General features: G+C 30.7%; 1 protein-coding gene across 1 annotated transcript; it reads right to left on the reverse strand.

The window, feature by feature from the left end:
* Positions 1-397: 397 nt before the first annotated feature.
* On the reverse strand, positions 398-12,109 carry LOC143243934 (putative HIT-like protein Synpcc7942_1390). Its single transcript, XM_076487763.1, has 5 exons — positions 11,841-12,109; positions 7,408-7,554; positions 5,264-5,368; positions 986-1,058; positions 398-711 (listed from the first exon to the last, which is right to left on the reverse strand). Exons 1-5 carry the CDS (start codon positions 11,937-11,939, stop codon positions 620-622), a joined length of 516 nt encoding a protein of 171 aa, XP_076343878.1. The 5' UTR covers positions 11,940-12,109; the 3' UTR covers positions 398-619.
* Positions 12,110-16,912: the final 4,803 nt, after the last annotated feature.

Below are 16,912 nucleotides of genomic sequence, written 5' to 3' on the forward strand. Positions count from 1 at the left end.
ACTAGTTTACAAAGTATTTCCTTTTATAAATGTTTCTTAAAAATTAGTCTTTAATTCTGTTATATCATGGCAGCCTTCTTTTTCTAATATTTTACTACTGTTTAAAAACTCACTACAACTAAAGTTGTCTACCTTGTAAGCTAAGAGCTTCTTCAGTTATTCACAGAGATTAATTCCACAGCAACAAAATGAAAAATGGTTTATCTAGCTACTATGTGTACAGAATCCACCTTCAACATTAGTGTGAATGGAAGTAACTTCATTGGATTTCAAAACTAAGTTGAACCTGTTCAGTTTATACAGTTACTAGTAATCAATGAAAGTAATGTAGTAGTAAACAATTCTGAAATTTTATTATTCTTTTCACTGTAAAACCAAAAATGATAACACAGATCAATTTTTAATCAAGCATTTATTTCAACATGGATAGAATGTAAGCATAACTGTCAAACTTTATGTAAATTAATCCAGCTTTTATTTAAACATGATTGAACAAAGACCTTTCCTAAGTTAGGACAATGTAAAACATTCCCTTTGACCAGTGGTAACTTTTACAAAATTTCTAAGTCAACAAAAAAAGTATGTGCACTTCTGCTGTGCTTGCATCTTTATTACAATGTTAACCTGGTGGCCATTTTAGCTGTCTCCCACCCAGCACATGGATATGAAGATGGTATACAGATTGGCAGCCTTGCTTTCCATTGTTGATCACTGTTTCCAAATAAAAATATTTTACTATTGGAACAGACAACTTATCAACAGGGGATAGTCATCTCATTTTATTTTTACCCTACATCAAACCTATACAATTTTGCAACTTTCATTGAACTGGTATTGTTTTATTCTACTGCAGCAAAGTGAAGGTTATTTCTAAAATATATGTACTTTAACCATAGCAACTTACTAAAAAAATGTGCATTTCTCTTAAGAATCCATCATAATAAAATTTTTTACACATACAGAAAAAATTTCCATTAGTTCTTACCCAGTCGATATCCTTTACTAAGCTTCTCCTGAGATGCTACTTTTTTTGCAGTTAGAAGTAAGTGACCAAGAATCTGAAATCAATACTATACATCAACAAAAAAGTTGAACTGTTAAATGTAAGAGCTTTCCACGTCTTATTTCTAACATATTTCTCCCATGAAAAAAAAAAAAAAATTATGCCAACATCTTGAAAAACAATTTCAGTATTTTTCTTTGCCACAGACTTGATTTTCAATTAAAATGCAACTGGAACATTCAAAACAAATCCAACTGAAAATTGTAATATGCCATTTAGAGTACTGCTTGGAAATTCATACAAAAATATATAAACCAAAATCACTATCACAAATACACCATGTAAGAAAAATGTAAATTACATTACCAGATGCACCTGGAGGGTTATTGTTGTAGAGTAGTATCGGAACTCTTAAAATACATCACTTAATATTATCACACCTGTATGGAAAACATAATACACTTCTTGAAGTGTGTAATAGACCAATACGCAGTGTAGCAGTAAGCTTTTTAATGTCTTGCAAAAGCTATAGCTTTGCTTCTTAGAGAGGTCTGACAGTACTGTCTAGTTTTCCTATTTCTTGTATAACATGTAAACTATTAAAGATTGATACATAGTAACTTATTTGTATGATCCTATCTACTCTGCACAGGATTTTTATACATTAATGTATATAAATATCCTAGACACTGCAATTTCCTAAAACAAGAGTAGCTTTACGTAAACAGCTATGTATCAATACTCCACAAAACTTTTTTTTTAATGGATTCTTCAAAAACATTACTTTGTATGCTGCTCAAACAAACAGAAGGTTATATTAATTCTTCAAATTATGTTGTGTTAAACAAAATCCAAATGATACCCTGAGTTGCTTCATTTACCACAGTAAGGTATATAATACAACTACATTGAAATACTTACATTCTCATTTCAAACAAAAACTTCACTGTATGCACATGTGCATCACTACTCAACAGTGTTGTTCTAAAAATATGTGCATCTCTACTTAATGCATTCTTGGCAATATGAGCCCAGTATGTCTGACTATGGATCTAAGATTTTCACTTTGGGGTCAAGTTCTTGGGTGTGTTGGAAAATAACACAATTTGATTTAAGAAGAGTAACCTAACCTACAGTAGATGGTGTTAACTAGCAACATTACCTACTGTCTGTCAATTCTTAAAGAGAAACAACTAGGTACCAATAGTCTTCATGCAGCTCTGCTAGAAAGCAACACACAAATTTCTAACTATATAAATATGAAAACATTGCCTAAACTGCACAGTTCCTAAGTTTAATTCTTTTGGTAATAAAACAAAGCCAGTGTAAGAAATACAATTAAAACATTTTCTAGTAATATTTTAAGCTGACTGAACACATCATCAAATAAATAATCCAAATCATATGAAACCACTGTATCTGAAACATAATAAAATAATTTCTTATAGATGCTACTGAACTTATAATAGAGTGAATTATCAGACATTTGGTTGACAATGATAATATGTAGAGTAGGGGAATTAAAATAAATATTTTAAATTGTAACATGTACTTTGTACAGCTTACCAGAAGAAAAATGAAACTTAAGATCTCTAATATTAATTTTTTTGTAGTTGTTTCTATCAACTGGTGCATTAAACCTTCATGGTTATATCAGGGCAACTTGAAATGAAACAGTTTTACTAGGATTTTAAACTTGCAGGGTAAATGTAAATGCCTTAATCAAATATTAATATGCACAAGTTACCTAAAGATAAAAATGTATTTAATAAAGTGAAAAGCAATGTACAAGAATTTGTTAAACCTAAAAACCTTTTGGTGATTAATATTCAACAGCCTAGTGTAGCATCAACAGAAGTGGCCTCTAGACCAAAAATCATCATTACTGATAAGATTAAACAGTCCTATGTATCATCAATCACAGATAACCTCTGGACCAAAAACCACTACTGATCCAAAATAAACAGCTATTATAACTTCAATACAACAAAAAACCCTCTAGCTCTACTAACCTCATAAAAACAGGCACTGCCACATGGATATTACAGATGACCTTAGACCTAAATATCCACTACTGGTCCATATTAAACAGCTACTTGGCAACAATACAACAGATGACCTACAGTCCTAAAAACCACTACATATCTAAATTAAACAGACTACTGTTCATCAACATACCATGATTTCTAGACCTAAAAGTCATCTTTGTATAATAAAGTACATCCTTTTTCATTATGATTTTTTTCAGTGGAATTTAGATATAGTTAGCAAAAAAATGTACTTACCCTAGTTCCTTGTACTGAAGTAAAAATTCTATGAGCATTAGTTTACAGAGACACCAAAAAAACAAGTGTATAAGATGTACAAAATTAATAATAGTGATGAAACATATTGATCCATGTACTGTGGACAATTACCATCATAAATAAGGCATATTTAACCACCACATTAGTGACTAAATTAAAAAAAAATTCTAGCAAGTGTCTTCAATTATGCCTTTACCAAAAATATACAAGTTTTTCTGGGAAAAGAAGACATCAAGCATTTAACCCTTTTGCTACAGGCTCAGCATAATATACACAAGTTTGTCTACACATTTGCATATGTTAAGTATTTGCACTATACCTGTTGATACAGCACGTGTATCTATACAAAATTTGGTGGGCTTTTAGTAAAGATTACAAGTATTGTGCAAAAATAAAATCACATTTCTTAACGAAAAATTTTTACTAAAGATTTGTTTGTGAAAATAGTCTTTTTTTCACTAGTCTTAGTGAAGATATTATCTGTGTAATCTCTAAAACCTCCTAAATACATTTCAAACATTTGTTTTCAGTGACTTTATACTTTATGTTATTGTATATACTCTAACTATACAGGGTCTGTCACTTGACCAACCTTGTAACCATTATAAAAAAATTAGGAAATAAATATAAATTAAGCTTTTTTTGTGCTAGAATGACTACATATTATAACAAGACAATACAAATGTTTAGTCTAAATATGTCTTATAACACTATATATTTACATATGTAGTTATTATTTTTTATTATATTGACATTCCAGTCATGCCTAGCTAACACTACATAACTTACATTGATGTCGTGCATGTGCACTTGTGTTCTGTATCCAGTAATATAAAACTAACATTAAGTCTTCCCTGTTGTGACTGTGCTTTAGTGGACTAGTATTTTGGAACATACAGTCACATTTCAATCGTGTGTGTGTGTGTGTACACATTATTACTATTTAAAAATAAATTATTAAAAAGTTATTTTTCTTAAAATGTAGAACAGTAAAGTAAATCAAGCAGCAAAGCAAACAATTATCTCTTCTCACCTTTGAAATCATTTACTTCTTGGACTGGGTTGCTAAGCCTTCAAGTTTTCACATGGAGGGTATCAAAATTGTTTTGTAAGTTTTATATATATATATATATATATACAGTTGAATGACCTAAAAATCATAAATAACTACACTGATATCATAGAATTCCAGTGTAATGTAACAAGCTTAGTAAATAAAATGTGTTTAGATTTTAAAGAATATGAAACTTTGAGCAGACTAGAGACACAACCTACCTCCTTAAAAACTTGGATTGAAAGAACACGGTACCCTTTCTAAAGATTATAACCATTAAGAAAACCACTCTGGAGAGATCCTAAGCTGTTGATTGGTTATGCACACATCCTACACTATAGTAAGAGCATATAAGGGACTGTTTAAAAAAAATGGAAAAAGTTGAACAGGACCACCATGTTTGATTCAGTACATAAACCATATCTCAGCAAAATAAAAAAGATACGAGGTTCTTATTTTATATTCTAGTTTTCAATATTAGTAATTGGAGTTCCTAATTTGTAAAAAATTATAAACTTTGTACTTTAACATCTAATTTTACACAATGTTGCATTCAACACACCACAACTCATTAAAATCTATACTTAAGTGTGTTCTTTTAATAATTATTTTTAAATTAAGAAATTAACTTGTATATAATATTAAATTTTGAATTATAATCTACAATTTGATTCCAAACTTACTGACATAAATTAATAAAATAGCAGTTCAATAAAATTTGGAATGTAAATCAATAAATGCAATAACATGGCCTGTGATCCATAACAAAAGGGTTAATTATACTTGATTTAACCTCATTACATATAAATGCTAAGACAGCTTTAGAAAGAGTTTAATTTCAACTAACAAATCATTCTGTTTGATGCTGAATAGAAGATAGCTGAAGAAGAAAATACACACCATACAATCTTCGTCTTGAGCTTCATCTAACATTGAAATTGGTTTTCTGGGAACAACCAGAAAATGACAAGGAGCCTGAGGGTTAACATCACGGAATGCAACACACTAAAGACAAGATCAAACATTATAACATTTAACAATTATATTAACAAATGGTTCTTTCAGGTATGGAATAAAAATATAAAAACAAGGCCTACATCTATATGGGATATATATACATCAAAGAGTATACCAATATAAGACAGAGCAGTAGACACTCATTTGTTTTGTACTGTAAAAAGCTTCATACACTAAGAAAAAGTGGCTTATAATTTGGTTATATAGTTCTACATAACTATTTATGCAGTAAAAAGTTCACTTAATAGTTGAATTTATTCTTAAAGAAAATGTCAGTAATACGTGTTAACATCCTTTGATAAGCCTACTATACTTTACAGTATATATACTACTATCTTGATTAATATTAACAGGGTTCTCTGCAAGTGTTTAAATAGATGAATTAAATAACCTTGGGTGTCAAATTCTGAGTGTCAAGCTATAAAATGAGTAAATAAGTGTGTATGATCATTATTTTATACATACTACAAGTCAGAATTCATATACTTTAGTTTAACTAGCTCTAACCTTTTGTTGTCATAGATGCAACAACAGTTCATAATTAATCAGTTAACAGCTTGATAATCCAGTTAAAGTTGTGAATCTTTTAGTTCCAAAATACATAAATTTGAAGTCTTGAGTAATCAAATGTGACCAGTTAACAAGTTACCAATAAATACACAAATTACATTTCTGAAAACACTTTATCAATTCATAGATATTTACATGATTAAGGTCTTTATACAAATGGAAATACATGGGCTATTCATAAGTTAATAAATTATCATCTTTTTATTTTCTTCACACCTGTAAGCCACCATTCTTGTACCAGAATGAACCAATATGATACACACGTTGGGCATGAACTCTTAAATTCTTGAGCAGAAGTAGTCAGGTTACAAACTATGTAGAAAATTGAGTAGACAGTAACACAACCAATACACCAGATTAAAGAAATAAAAGGAAGATTTCATTAACAGCTAAACACTATTAATTAATAAAGGTCATAGGAACTTTTCACTTGCACATAAAAATTTAATTTGTATTGTTGGTAATTCATGAAAGCCAATAGATATTTAGTAAAAAAAAAAAAACCTGAAACTGGACTGCCTGCATTTTGTGTTTTTCTCCTAATATTTAGTAATTTTATTATATAGTATCTTTGTGCACTAGGAAAATATCAGGAGAAATATACTTAGATGAAAATATACTTTTAAGTACAGTAACAATAATATGTAATTATTAAGTTTAAAATCCATGAGAAAAATTATACAAGACTACATATATTTTATTCATAAGTTTCTTCTTTACTTTGCTTTGCTAGTTTCATATCCATGAAGTTTTAATGTGCAAGTAAAACTGTTAAGAGTGACTCATCATTAAGTGAAGTACACAGATATTTCAAACAAAAACCATAATGCTTTATTAGACCACCATGAGACAAGTGTCAAATTTTATAGTTCACTGGTTATTTAAAGCAGAATTTAGCTGGATTATTTAACTGTGTTTTTGTAGTAAAGAATCCTTACTTTAATCTGTTTGAAACATATTTTAAAATAGATGTTAATGTAGAAAAAAACTTGAAAGATATATTAAAATCTGAGCCACATGATTGAAAAATTTCAACCTCAGGTCATTTAAGAAAATAGATTCATTACTATATGCTAAATATCCAAAGAACCAAGTGCTTTGGTTAAAAGCAGTGCAAGAAAAATTACAGAAAGTACTACACTAGTTTATGTGTAAACATCACTGTTTATCAATTTTTACAAAGTAATTACTATAATAATTTCAATAATAGTTTACACATACAAAAAGTTAAGTAGTCTCTGATCTTAGAAACATAGCAGGAAAAATGCTACAAATTTAATTACTAATTTCAACTAAAGTTTAAACCTTCATATATATAAACATTTATGAAATGTTTATCATAAAATACACATTTAACAAGATTACAGACAACAATTAATACTAAGTAGACATGGGAGGATAAACTGGTAAGAAACAGAAATGTGGCACAGAAAATAATATTTCATGGTAAAACTTACACAATCATCTTCATACAGAATATCAGCAGGAATCTCTTTTTTTATTATTTTGGAAAAAATGGTTGGCTTGCCAATTTCCACCTTTGTATTTTGGGCCTTTTGGACTTCATCCATTTCTGTTTTTCTACTAAAAAGGCATGACTGGGTCTAAAGGAACATGAAATGATTAATTACTTTTTCATGTACATTTGATAAATAATTTTCTCATTTTAATTACAGAAACCAGTTTTGAAGTACATATCTTTGTTATCAATATTCACTCTGTGCAGGACAACTGTACACTTCTAGGTGATATTATCCTAGAATATAATTTTTAAACACTTGAAATGCATTTTTATGTCTTTGAGAAATCATGATGCATTATAATTATACTGTTCAGTTTCTTGTTTTTACACGCACATACTTGCAAATAGAGATAAGTTAAACACCATCTGTTCTACAATGCTCTAAGAGATTCCAATTATCTTCAAGATAGAAATGTTATCTTTATGTTTCAATAAGTGAAAGTAACATTTCCTACAATACTTGTTTTAGAATAAGTAGTAGATGAAATTATGATGAACCATGTCTATGTATATAAACAAACAACACAAGTCTTTGTCAAAAATCCAAATTTCAAACAAGAAAAAAGTAGAAACCAGTGGTGCAAAATATGAGGGTATAGCCAATGTAATGGAAATCTAAAGGTGTACAATCATAAAACATTTTTCAATCATCTTCAAATAACTGAGTTATACACAGAGGAAAAGATGTACTAAAAATGATTGAGGTCACCATGAAATATTTATGATAATATGGTGATTTGAATGCTAAAAACATAGCACAAAGCTGGTGATAGTTATTGGGTTAATCCATTAGCTCTGTTCATAGCACACTTCTCTGGAATGCAATATCAAGAAAGGAAAAGTAAGATTATCACACAAATTCCTAGCTAATGGTTGACCTACTGTACTAGGATAAGTCTTAAGAATAAGGCTTTTTGTAGAAGGGAAAGATTGTGGTAGTTTGAATTGCTAATAAGTATTAAGTACCAGCAATCAGCCCAGCTGGTGGAGTACTTGCCTGACAGTAAATCCCTGCTTCAATCCTACCTACTTCAAAATTATACATATATACATTCAGTCAACAATAGCCATCAAAATTAGAGATGAACAATTAACTAAGTTACTTGATTACCTATGAGCACTGATTATGGTTGTTACTGTCATGTAAGACAACTGATTAATTAAAATTGTGATCAAATAAATTAATGTCACAAACATAATCAATCAGTCACAGCTGGTGTTTCCGATTAGTCCAACTATTCAAGTAACTGAAATGTTGCTATTTGAGTTCTCATCATTATTTTTGATTAATTCAAGGTTGTTCAAGTTAATCAACTGATGTAACAACTTGGGAGAATAATTAACTAATCAAAATTAGTATTTCTGGTAATTACTATTTTTAATTCTTACAATTATCCAAACCACAAGTGAGAATAATCAAATAGTTAAATGTAATTGACCAATACACTTGACAATTAATCCATCATAAAATATCACTAATTGTCCAGTTCTAACAAAAGCTCATCAGTAGAAAAGAAACCTTTAAGACAAATTCTAAAGTATGGGCAGAAGAAAAATGAAGTTAAACATTAAGCAAAAACGATGTCCTACTATAAATATCTGGAAGATCTTTGAAACATGGAAGAGAAAAGCAAACAACAGTGATGAAACACATGAACATGTTATACCAGAAACTTATCAGTCTTTAAAAGATGGAGGCACTCTAAAAAAAAGATTATGAGAAGTTAAAAAAGCTTCCCAGGCCCCTTATATGATGAGTTGAAGATGAAAAAATGTTCTATAGATTTTGTTTACACACACATGCAAGCACTTACAATTATAGGAAATGAACACCATGAAATTACCTGAAACTAATTAAACAAACCACCTTTGCATGGATAGAAAAGTATATAAAATAGTTAAGTGACATGATTAACATCAAAGTCAGACAGGGACAAAGTGTGTTAGAATTATATAAAATACAAAACAGAGTTGTGAAAAAAAAATGAAATAATTAGGTTTAAGGCTGAGATTTGCAAAAGTAAAATTTCCAGTTTAAAAAAAAAGGTAACAAAGTCTCATCTTAATAATCATTACTCTAGCAAAACAAACATACTCATGTAGTAAATGTTTAAAAACAAAAAGGTAGAGGGGAAGCAGTTAAAAAAAAAAGCAGGTAAAGATGCTAAATATGTATTAGTTTTATTTATTTGGCCTATGTTGTACTGTTAATTCTCAACTAACAACTTTAAATAAAAATTGTAATAATTATAGTTTACTGGCTCAACATGATTAACACAATAACATACATTCTTCTTTAAAATTAATGATACAATAAGATTACTACTACTATGTTTGTTGTATCCCAGATAATCTGATGGGCTCTGATGTTGGGTTAAGGACATCATTGCCACTGGCTTTAGCAGATGGAGCGTGCTTGATTGACATATTATTGCCATTTGCTTTCACATATGTGATCTTAAAAATATTAAACAATATTTCTGATACAATAACTTTTGTTCAGAAATATCATAAGTATTAACTTAATACTTCTTTAGTTACATACTTAGCACAATTTAACCCATATTAATTGGAACTTAATAATAGTATTACAGTTGTTACTTTTTTTTGCAATGATTTTGTCTTTATGATTTGCCTCATGTCTATCCTTGTAGATAAACTACAATAACTGAGTGATGAAACAAAGGATTAATTTGTTTACATATATATTAAAATATATTTTAATACTATAAAAACGTATTTATAGTATTATAAAACTAATAATACTATTATTATTAAAATAATAATACAGCAATGCTCGTATTGCTGGTGACAATCTATGGTCGTTGTCAAGCAGTTCAAATTTAACATGATAAAATACAATTATCTTATTGACAAATCATGATATTAATGATATTCTGCTTATAAGGAACACACTACCAAAATTTGTGCTTGTATTCAAACATAAACCTTAAAATATTTTAATTAAGTAAAGAATAGTATAGTAATGCTGCACTTAAAAGTTAATAAAATTCCACACATATTTCCAAAGTAAGCATTCCTTTAATATTTATAACCTGAAAAACAAACATAGTAAAATTTTATTTACTTTTTGATACTATAGAAACCAAAGTTTATTTTACATCACAAGTTTACACATTTCTCAAGATAAAAACAAGTGACAAAAAATGATATAATAATAATAAAAAATGCCACTTCTGATGAAGTCATTGTATTTTTTAAATACCTGTATTTTGAAATTACATTATGAAATTGTGTGAAATTAACTGACAAAATTCTTAGAGGTTAAGCAGTGATTTACATCTATTTCATAAATTCTTTTTGAAAATTTTATAATGGATACTTATACAGGGTGGCCTATAAGTCCCTACCCATCCATATATCTTATGTATCCAGTGTATCTGTGTGCTGTCCCTCATTCTCGCTGCATAATATTATGTGATGCCATGTCCTGTGAGACATTTTCCTCAACATAGCAGGGGTTATTGTTACAAATGCCACAGTAACAGCTGCCTTCAACTCATCATTTATTTTATTGAATATAACATAATAACATGGTTGGATAGGGACTTACAGGCCACCCTGTATATTGGCATAAGAATTTTTTGTATGTTAATTTGGTGAAACAAATGCAATTACGTTCAGATATTTGAATTGTTATGACAATTACATTGCATGTACATAATTTTCGTTTGTGGTAATTTCTGATAAAAATATGAATTTTTAAGAGATAAAAATGCACATCAGCTGGTAAAGTAACATATTTATTGTATAAACAGAAAACTTATTTCGCTCTGTTTTTCTTTCGTTTTGTAACTTAATATATCAAATTAAATCAAAAATATTTTAAACAAATACTAATAGTTGTGGTACTACTACTAATTTCTTAGAAGTAACATTGTTATTCACGTATTTCTTCTTTAAGTTCTAAGGTGTAAAATGTAGCTTATGTATATAATTAAAGCGTTGTATGACAACGTAAAGCTAAATAACATACACGTCCAAAATATAAAATATTTTCAAAGCTAAAGAGATAATAAGATTCATATGCTAGCAGTACAGTGTATTATTTGAATAATTTTGTGGCAATGCAGTATAGGATGGTTTTAGTTTTCCTCTACAACTGAAATGGGGCCAGTTTACCCTTGATTTTACAATGTTACACCCAAGGTATTGCATATACTTTTTTTTGTCAAATATTTGACTCACAATATTGTGCTCTAAACTTTTAGTACAAATAAAAATATAATTTTTGGGTTTCTCGTCATCAAGAATGGTTCGACCAGCAACTGTTCATTAAAATGAATAAAATATTTTCTAATATGAAACATGGTTATACTTAAAGAAAAAAACCAAAACTAACCTTACCTTCAATACTCGAAAAAATTTAATACTATTAAGTTTCGTGCTAAATACGGATTTAAGTGGAAAGAGATGCACCTGGTATACAAATCTACAACAAGACATTTTAATAACAGATCAAAGATATATGGGACATAAAATGAGCCAAACGCATAATATTCAAGATAGATTTAAGTAAAAAAACAAACAAGCTCATATTGTTATACAATAATCGATTGCCAACTGTATACACGATTCCAATATTTCTGCTGGAATACGTTGAATAACTACGGTGTATATTAGAAGTATAGCGTTTATTCTTAAGAGTTTAAAGACATGGTATTTTTAAAGTATAGAATAGTCAGATGAAAATATTTAATGGAAAATACACTACTATTTTGTGTTGTTAGACTCAACCACTTATTTGAGTAGAGCTTCGAAATATAACAATAAGAAAAGGGAAAATAAAAATAAAAATCTTTTTTAGCATTTACAAGGGAAAAGGTAAACACTATGAAATTGGCCTAAATACTAGCTGGTCAAAAGTTTAAGACCATACCAAAAAGATGGCCTAAACAAGGTAGGAAATACCCAACAAGAGGTCTCAGTAGTAAGTTGCACGACCATCATTGCGAATAACTTCAAAAATTCGCTTTGGCATGGTCGATATAAGCGTTGGCAGAAGGCTGGCTGGAATATTATTCCACGTGGTGAAGATGGCTTCACGAAGATGATGCAGTGTTTGGAATTGACATCCATTTCTATAAACTTCCCTTGCCATCCACCCCCCAAATATTTTCAATGGAGGTTCAGTTCGCGCGAACATGCTGGATGGTCTAAAAGAATCGCGTTATTCGCCATGAAAAAGTCCTTTGTCTTGTGGACATTGTGGATTGCAGTATTGTCCTGCTGAAAGATCCAGTCATTTCCATACAAGCAAGGGCCTTCAGTTAATAATGATGCTCTCTCCAACATGCCAATGTAGCAAGCTGCTGTTTGAGTCTCCTGTATAAACTGAAGCTCCATTGTTCCAAGAAAGGAGAAAGCACCCTAGATCATGATGGAATCTCCTCCACTGTGTCATGTAGAAAATGTCTCCGGTGAGATATTCTTATCGTGTCAGTAACGTTGGAAGCCAGCTGGACCATCACACCAAAACATGCTCGCCCCTTTTAACCGTGGGGGCGTTATAATATGATGGTCAATCTCACTATTTGTTGATAAAAGAGTAGCCCAAGAGTTGGTGGTGGATGTTGATGACCAGCTGCCTTCCGTCTAATTTTGGGCCCGGCATGGCCAAACGTGTTAAGGCGGGCGACTCGTAATCTGAGGGTCGCGGGTTCGAATCCCCGTCGCGCCAAACATGCTCGCCCTCCCAGCCGTGGGGGCGTTATAATGTGACGATCAATCCCACTATTCGTTGGTAAAAGAGTAGCCCAAGAGTTGGCGGTGGGTGGTTATGACTAGCTGCCTTCCCTCTAGTCTTACACTGCTAAATTAGGGACGGCTAGCACAGATAGCCCTCGAGTAGCTTTGTGCGAAAATTCAAAACAAACAAACAAACCGTCTAGTTTTACACGGCTAAATTAGGGACGGCTAGCACAGATAGTGTGAAATTCAAAACAAACCTAACCATATTCTCTTCAACAGGTCAAGAGCTGTACAAGTATGAAACTTAGAAGAGGAACTGCATTCAAATCCATTTTATTTTATAAATTCTCATTACTTATGCAAATGCTTGAAGCAATATATATTTGTGCCGTTAAATATATCTAGAATACTTTTAAGCATTTTGGATGCCGCCTTCGTATTTAGTATTTCAAACACTATAATATTTCAAAATACAATGGAATAACTGAGTTAATTAGCTAGTCCTTTGATTAGGAAGCTTCACTCACAATATGTGAGTCGTGGGGTAGAATTCCCATCACCAAACATGCTCTTCATTTAGCTGTGGATATAATAGGACGGCTAGTCTCCTTATTCACTGGTAAAAGGATTCCCCTTGAGTAGGTGGTGGATAGCATTGGCTGTATGCCTTTCATCTAGTCTGTCGCTGCTAAATCAGAGGTAGCTAGTGCAGATAGCGCTTGAATTACTTTGCGCGAAATTCAAAATACAGATTAAATTATCCCTGCGGGAAAAATACGTCATCTTACAAAGAAACAAAGGGTAAAGGTAACTAGAAAAATATAATAATACCCACTTTGAACCACGAGTTCTGTCATAACAGCATGTAACCAATAAATAGTTTAAAGAAAACAATTATATCATTAGAGTTGCTAAGGGAACAGGGTATGTTTACATACCACAAATATTCCTCACCCATAAATTTAATTGTATATTTTTATAAACATTTAATGGATTTTGAGTTTTTAGGATATTTTTGAGAGCATTAGAAATATTTTGGATATAATGCGCTCTTTTATAGTCATTAAAAATCATGATATTAATATATTAATCCACAAAAACATTATTTTAACTTTATTGGTATGTTAAAGAAGGTTAACTTACAATAAAGGATGTTGTCTTTTACATTAATTTAATTTTGATTTTATTGTTGTAAAATATGGTATATTTACATAAATTTGTGTGTGTGTGTTTTCTTATAGCAGAGCCACATCGGGTTATCTGCTGAGCCCAACGAGAGGAATCGAACGCCTGATTTTAGCGTTGTAAATCCGCAGACTTATTGCTGTACTAGCGGGCAGCCCCAAATTAGTTCGGTGTCTTTTATGTAGATTTTTTTTTCTTTTTTTATATTTAAACGTTTTATACTTAACTTTGAAACACAATGAATATATCTCTTGTAGTAAAATCCTTATCTGAGAGCTTTTCTCTTGGTGTCTCCCTCTACTGGGATAAATTACAACTTTACATTTTTTGTACATTTGAAATAGTTTAAAATTATCAATTCCAAGCCTGTGTTTCAAACAAAACTCTCCCTGAAGCAAGCTCTGTTCATATGTAAGTTTTTTGTAGCTTGAAATCAAGGATATATGCTTTTGATTTTGTCTGTCACTGAGATAAGTTGTAAATATGTGTATTTATATATCACAGCTGCATAATTATTTCGTAAATCTTTAACATGCAATAAGTATATTTATAGTTATTATTAATTCAGGTATAAAAATACTCTAGACTATATACATTTATTTAATATTTGCACTAGCAGGTGGTTTGAAACGAAGTAATAAAATAGGTCTAATGTTTACAACTCGAGATTAAATAAGCCGATGCATACAAATAGTAGTGTGACACATACTCAACTAAGTAAAACAGTAAAAAATAACCTAATAAAAATCTCTATCAATCAACTGATAAAGTCACGCCTGAAGCTTATTTTCAGTTGAATATTTGTAATATGAAATTGACTGAGATTACAAACTCGTAATTATATATAATTACCTTCGCTCATAAAACAATAAAAACACAACTTAATATGTGTCTCATTTTGATTATAAAATGATATTACTGAATGAACACGCATAAAGTTAATATTCTACAAAGTTATAAAATAACATGTTTAATGTGTAATTTTATGACAAATATCTTTATAAAACTGGAACTTCAAGTTGGAATCATTGGAAAGAAAAGGAAAACAGCGACACCTATAGCATTGACGTACTAAACAATTTAAACACGTACTAAATCTCCGAAAACAATAATCACGATCCAGTACAAAATATCACAAATACAATAACTAAACCCGAAGTTATATTATCCGTAGAACAAACAAACAAACAAAAAACAAAGCACCAGGAGAAAAACAACTACAAGCTATTTATTAAAGAAAGGTACTTAGAACGTCTTTGGATATTAGATCAAAATTACACGAAGTTCAAAGTGGTTTCAGAAAATATCGGCAAGCAGTTGATCATTTAGTTAGGCTAACTTAAATCGTAATAAATAGTTTTAGCCAAAAGAAACGCATAGATTAAGATTCAAATGAAAAAAAAATGGAATTACCAATAGGAATTATTCGCTGGTTACCCAACTTATTTAACGACAGAAAATGTAGAGGGCACCTACTCGGAGTATTTCACTCCAGTTGTAAGTCTTAATCAGGAGAGGGTAGTGAAGTATTTCATAGGTTTGTATGTTTTATATAAAACATTTGTAATAACTCTGTCATTAAATAATATGCACAACATACAACTATGTAATTAAAAAAACACATTACATCTGCAGTATACTTTTAACACATACTTTCATTTACAATAGCATCAGAGGCATCACGAATAACAACATCATACTACAACTGACTTTATACGATGTTCCAAATGTAGGGCAAACATATAAAATACCCCCCCCCTTCCAGTGGCACAGTCTGCGGGCTTGTATCGTTTTGTGTTTACTTTCAATCAAACAATCAAAGTATATAACTAAAATAATGGTCAGAAAAATAAAAGAAAGATCTTTGTACCTGACATGAAAATTTTATATGTCAGTGTGGGTCCGGCATGGCCAGGTGGTTAGGGCACTCGACTCGTAATCTGAGAGTCACGGGCTCGGATCACCATCATATCAAACATACTTGCCCTTTCAGCCGTGGGGGCGTTATAATGCGACGGTCAATCCCACTATTCGTTGGTAAAAGAGTAGCCCAAAAGTTGAAGGTGGGTGGTGGTCACTAGCTGCCTTCCCTCTAGTATTACATTGCTAAATTAGGGACGGTTAGCGCAGTTAGTTCTCGTGTAACCTTGCATGAAATTTCAGAAATGAACAAATTGTTAGTGTGTTAATTTTTAAACTGTGACAGTTTATAAACACAATTTTTCGATCTGCCTTTCTCTAGTTCATGTCATATAACACTTTGGTGCCTGGTTTTTGCTTAGTGAAGTCTGTGGTTGCCTGCTTTTATAATAAACCTTGAAATTCAGTGGAACAGAATTGAAAAATATTAAAGGTAAAAGTATTGAACTTTATTTCACCTAAAATGTACTGAGAGCCTTGACTCTCACTGCACCTAGTGTACGTTTTGTACACTTTTGAAAACGACAAAATTACGGACGACCCCTCATAAAAACCACAAAACCAATCATTACAAACTGTCACTCAAGTTAGTGTAATTATTTGTAACAACAAAACCGAACGTT

This window comes from Tachypleus tridentatus, chromosome 2 (assembly GCF_004210375.1).
Source record: "Tachypleus tridentatus isolate NWPU-2018 chromosome 2, ASM421037v1, whole genome shotgun sequence".
NCBI classification, from domain to species: domain Eukaryota; kingdom Metazoa; phylum Arthropoda; class Merostomata; order Xiphosura; family Limulidae; genus Tachypleus; species Tachypleus tridentatus.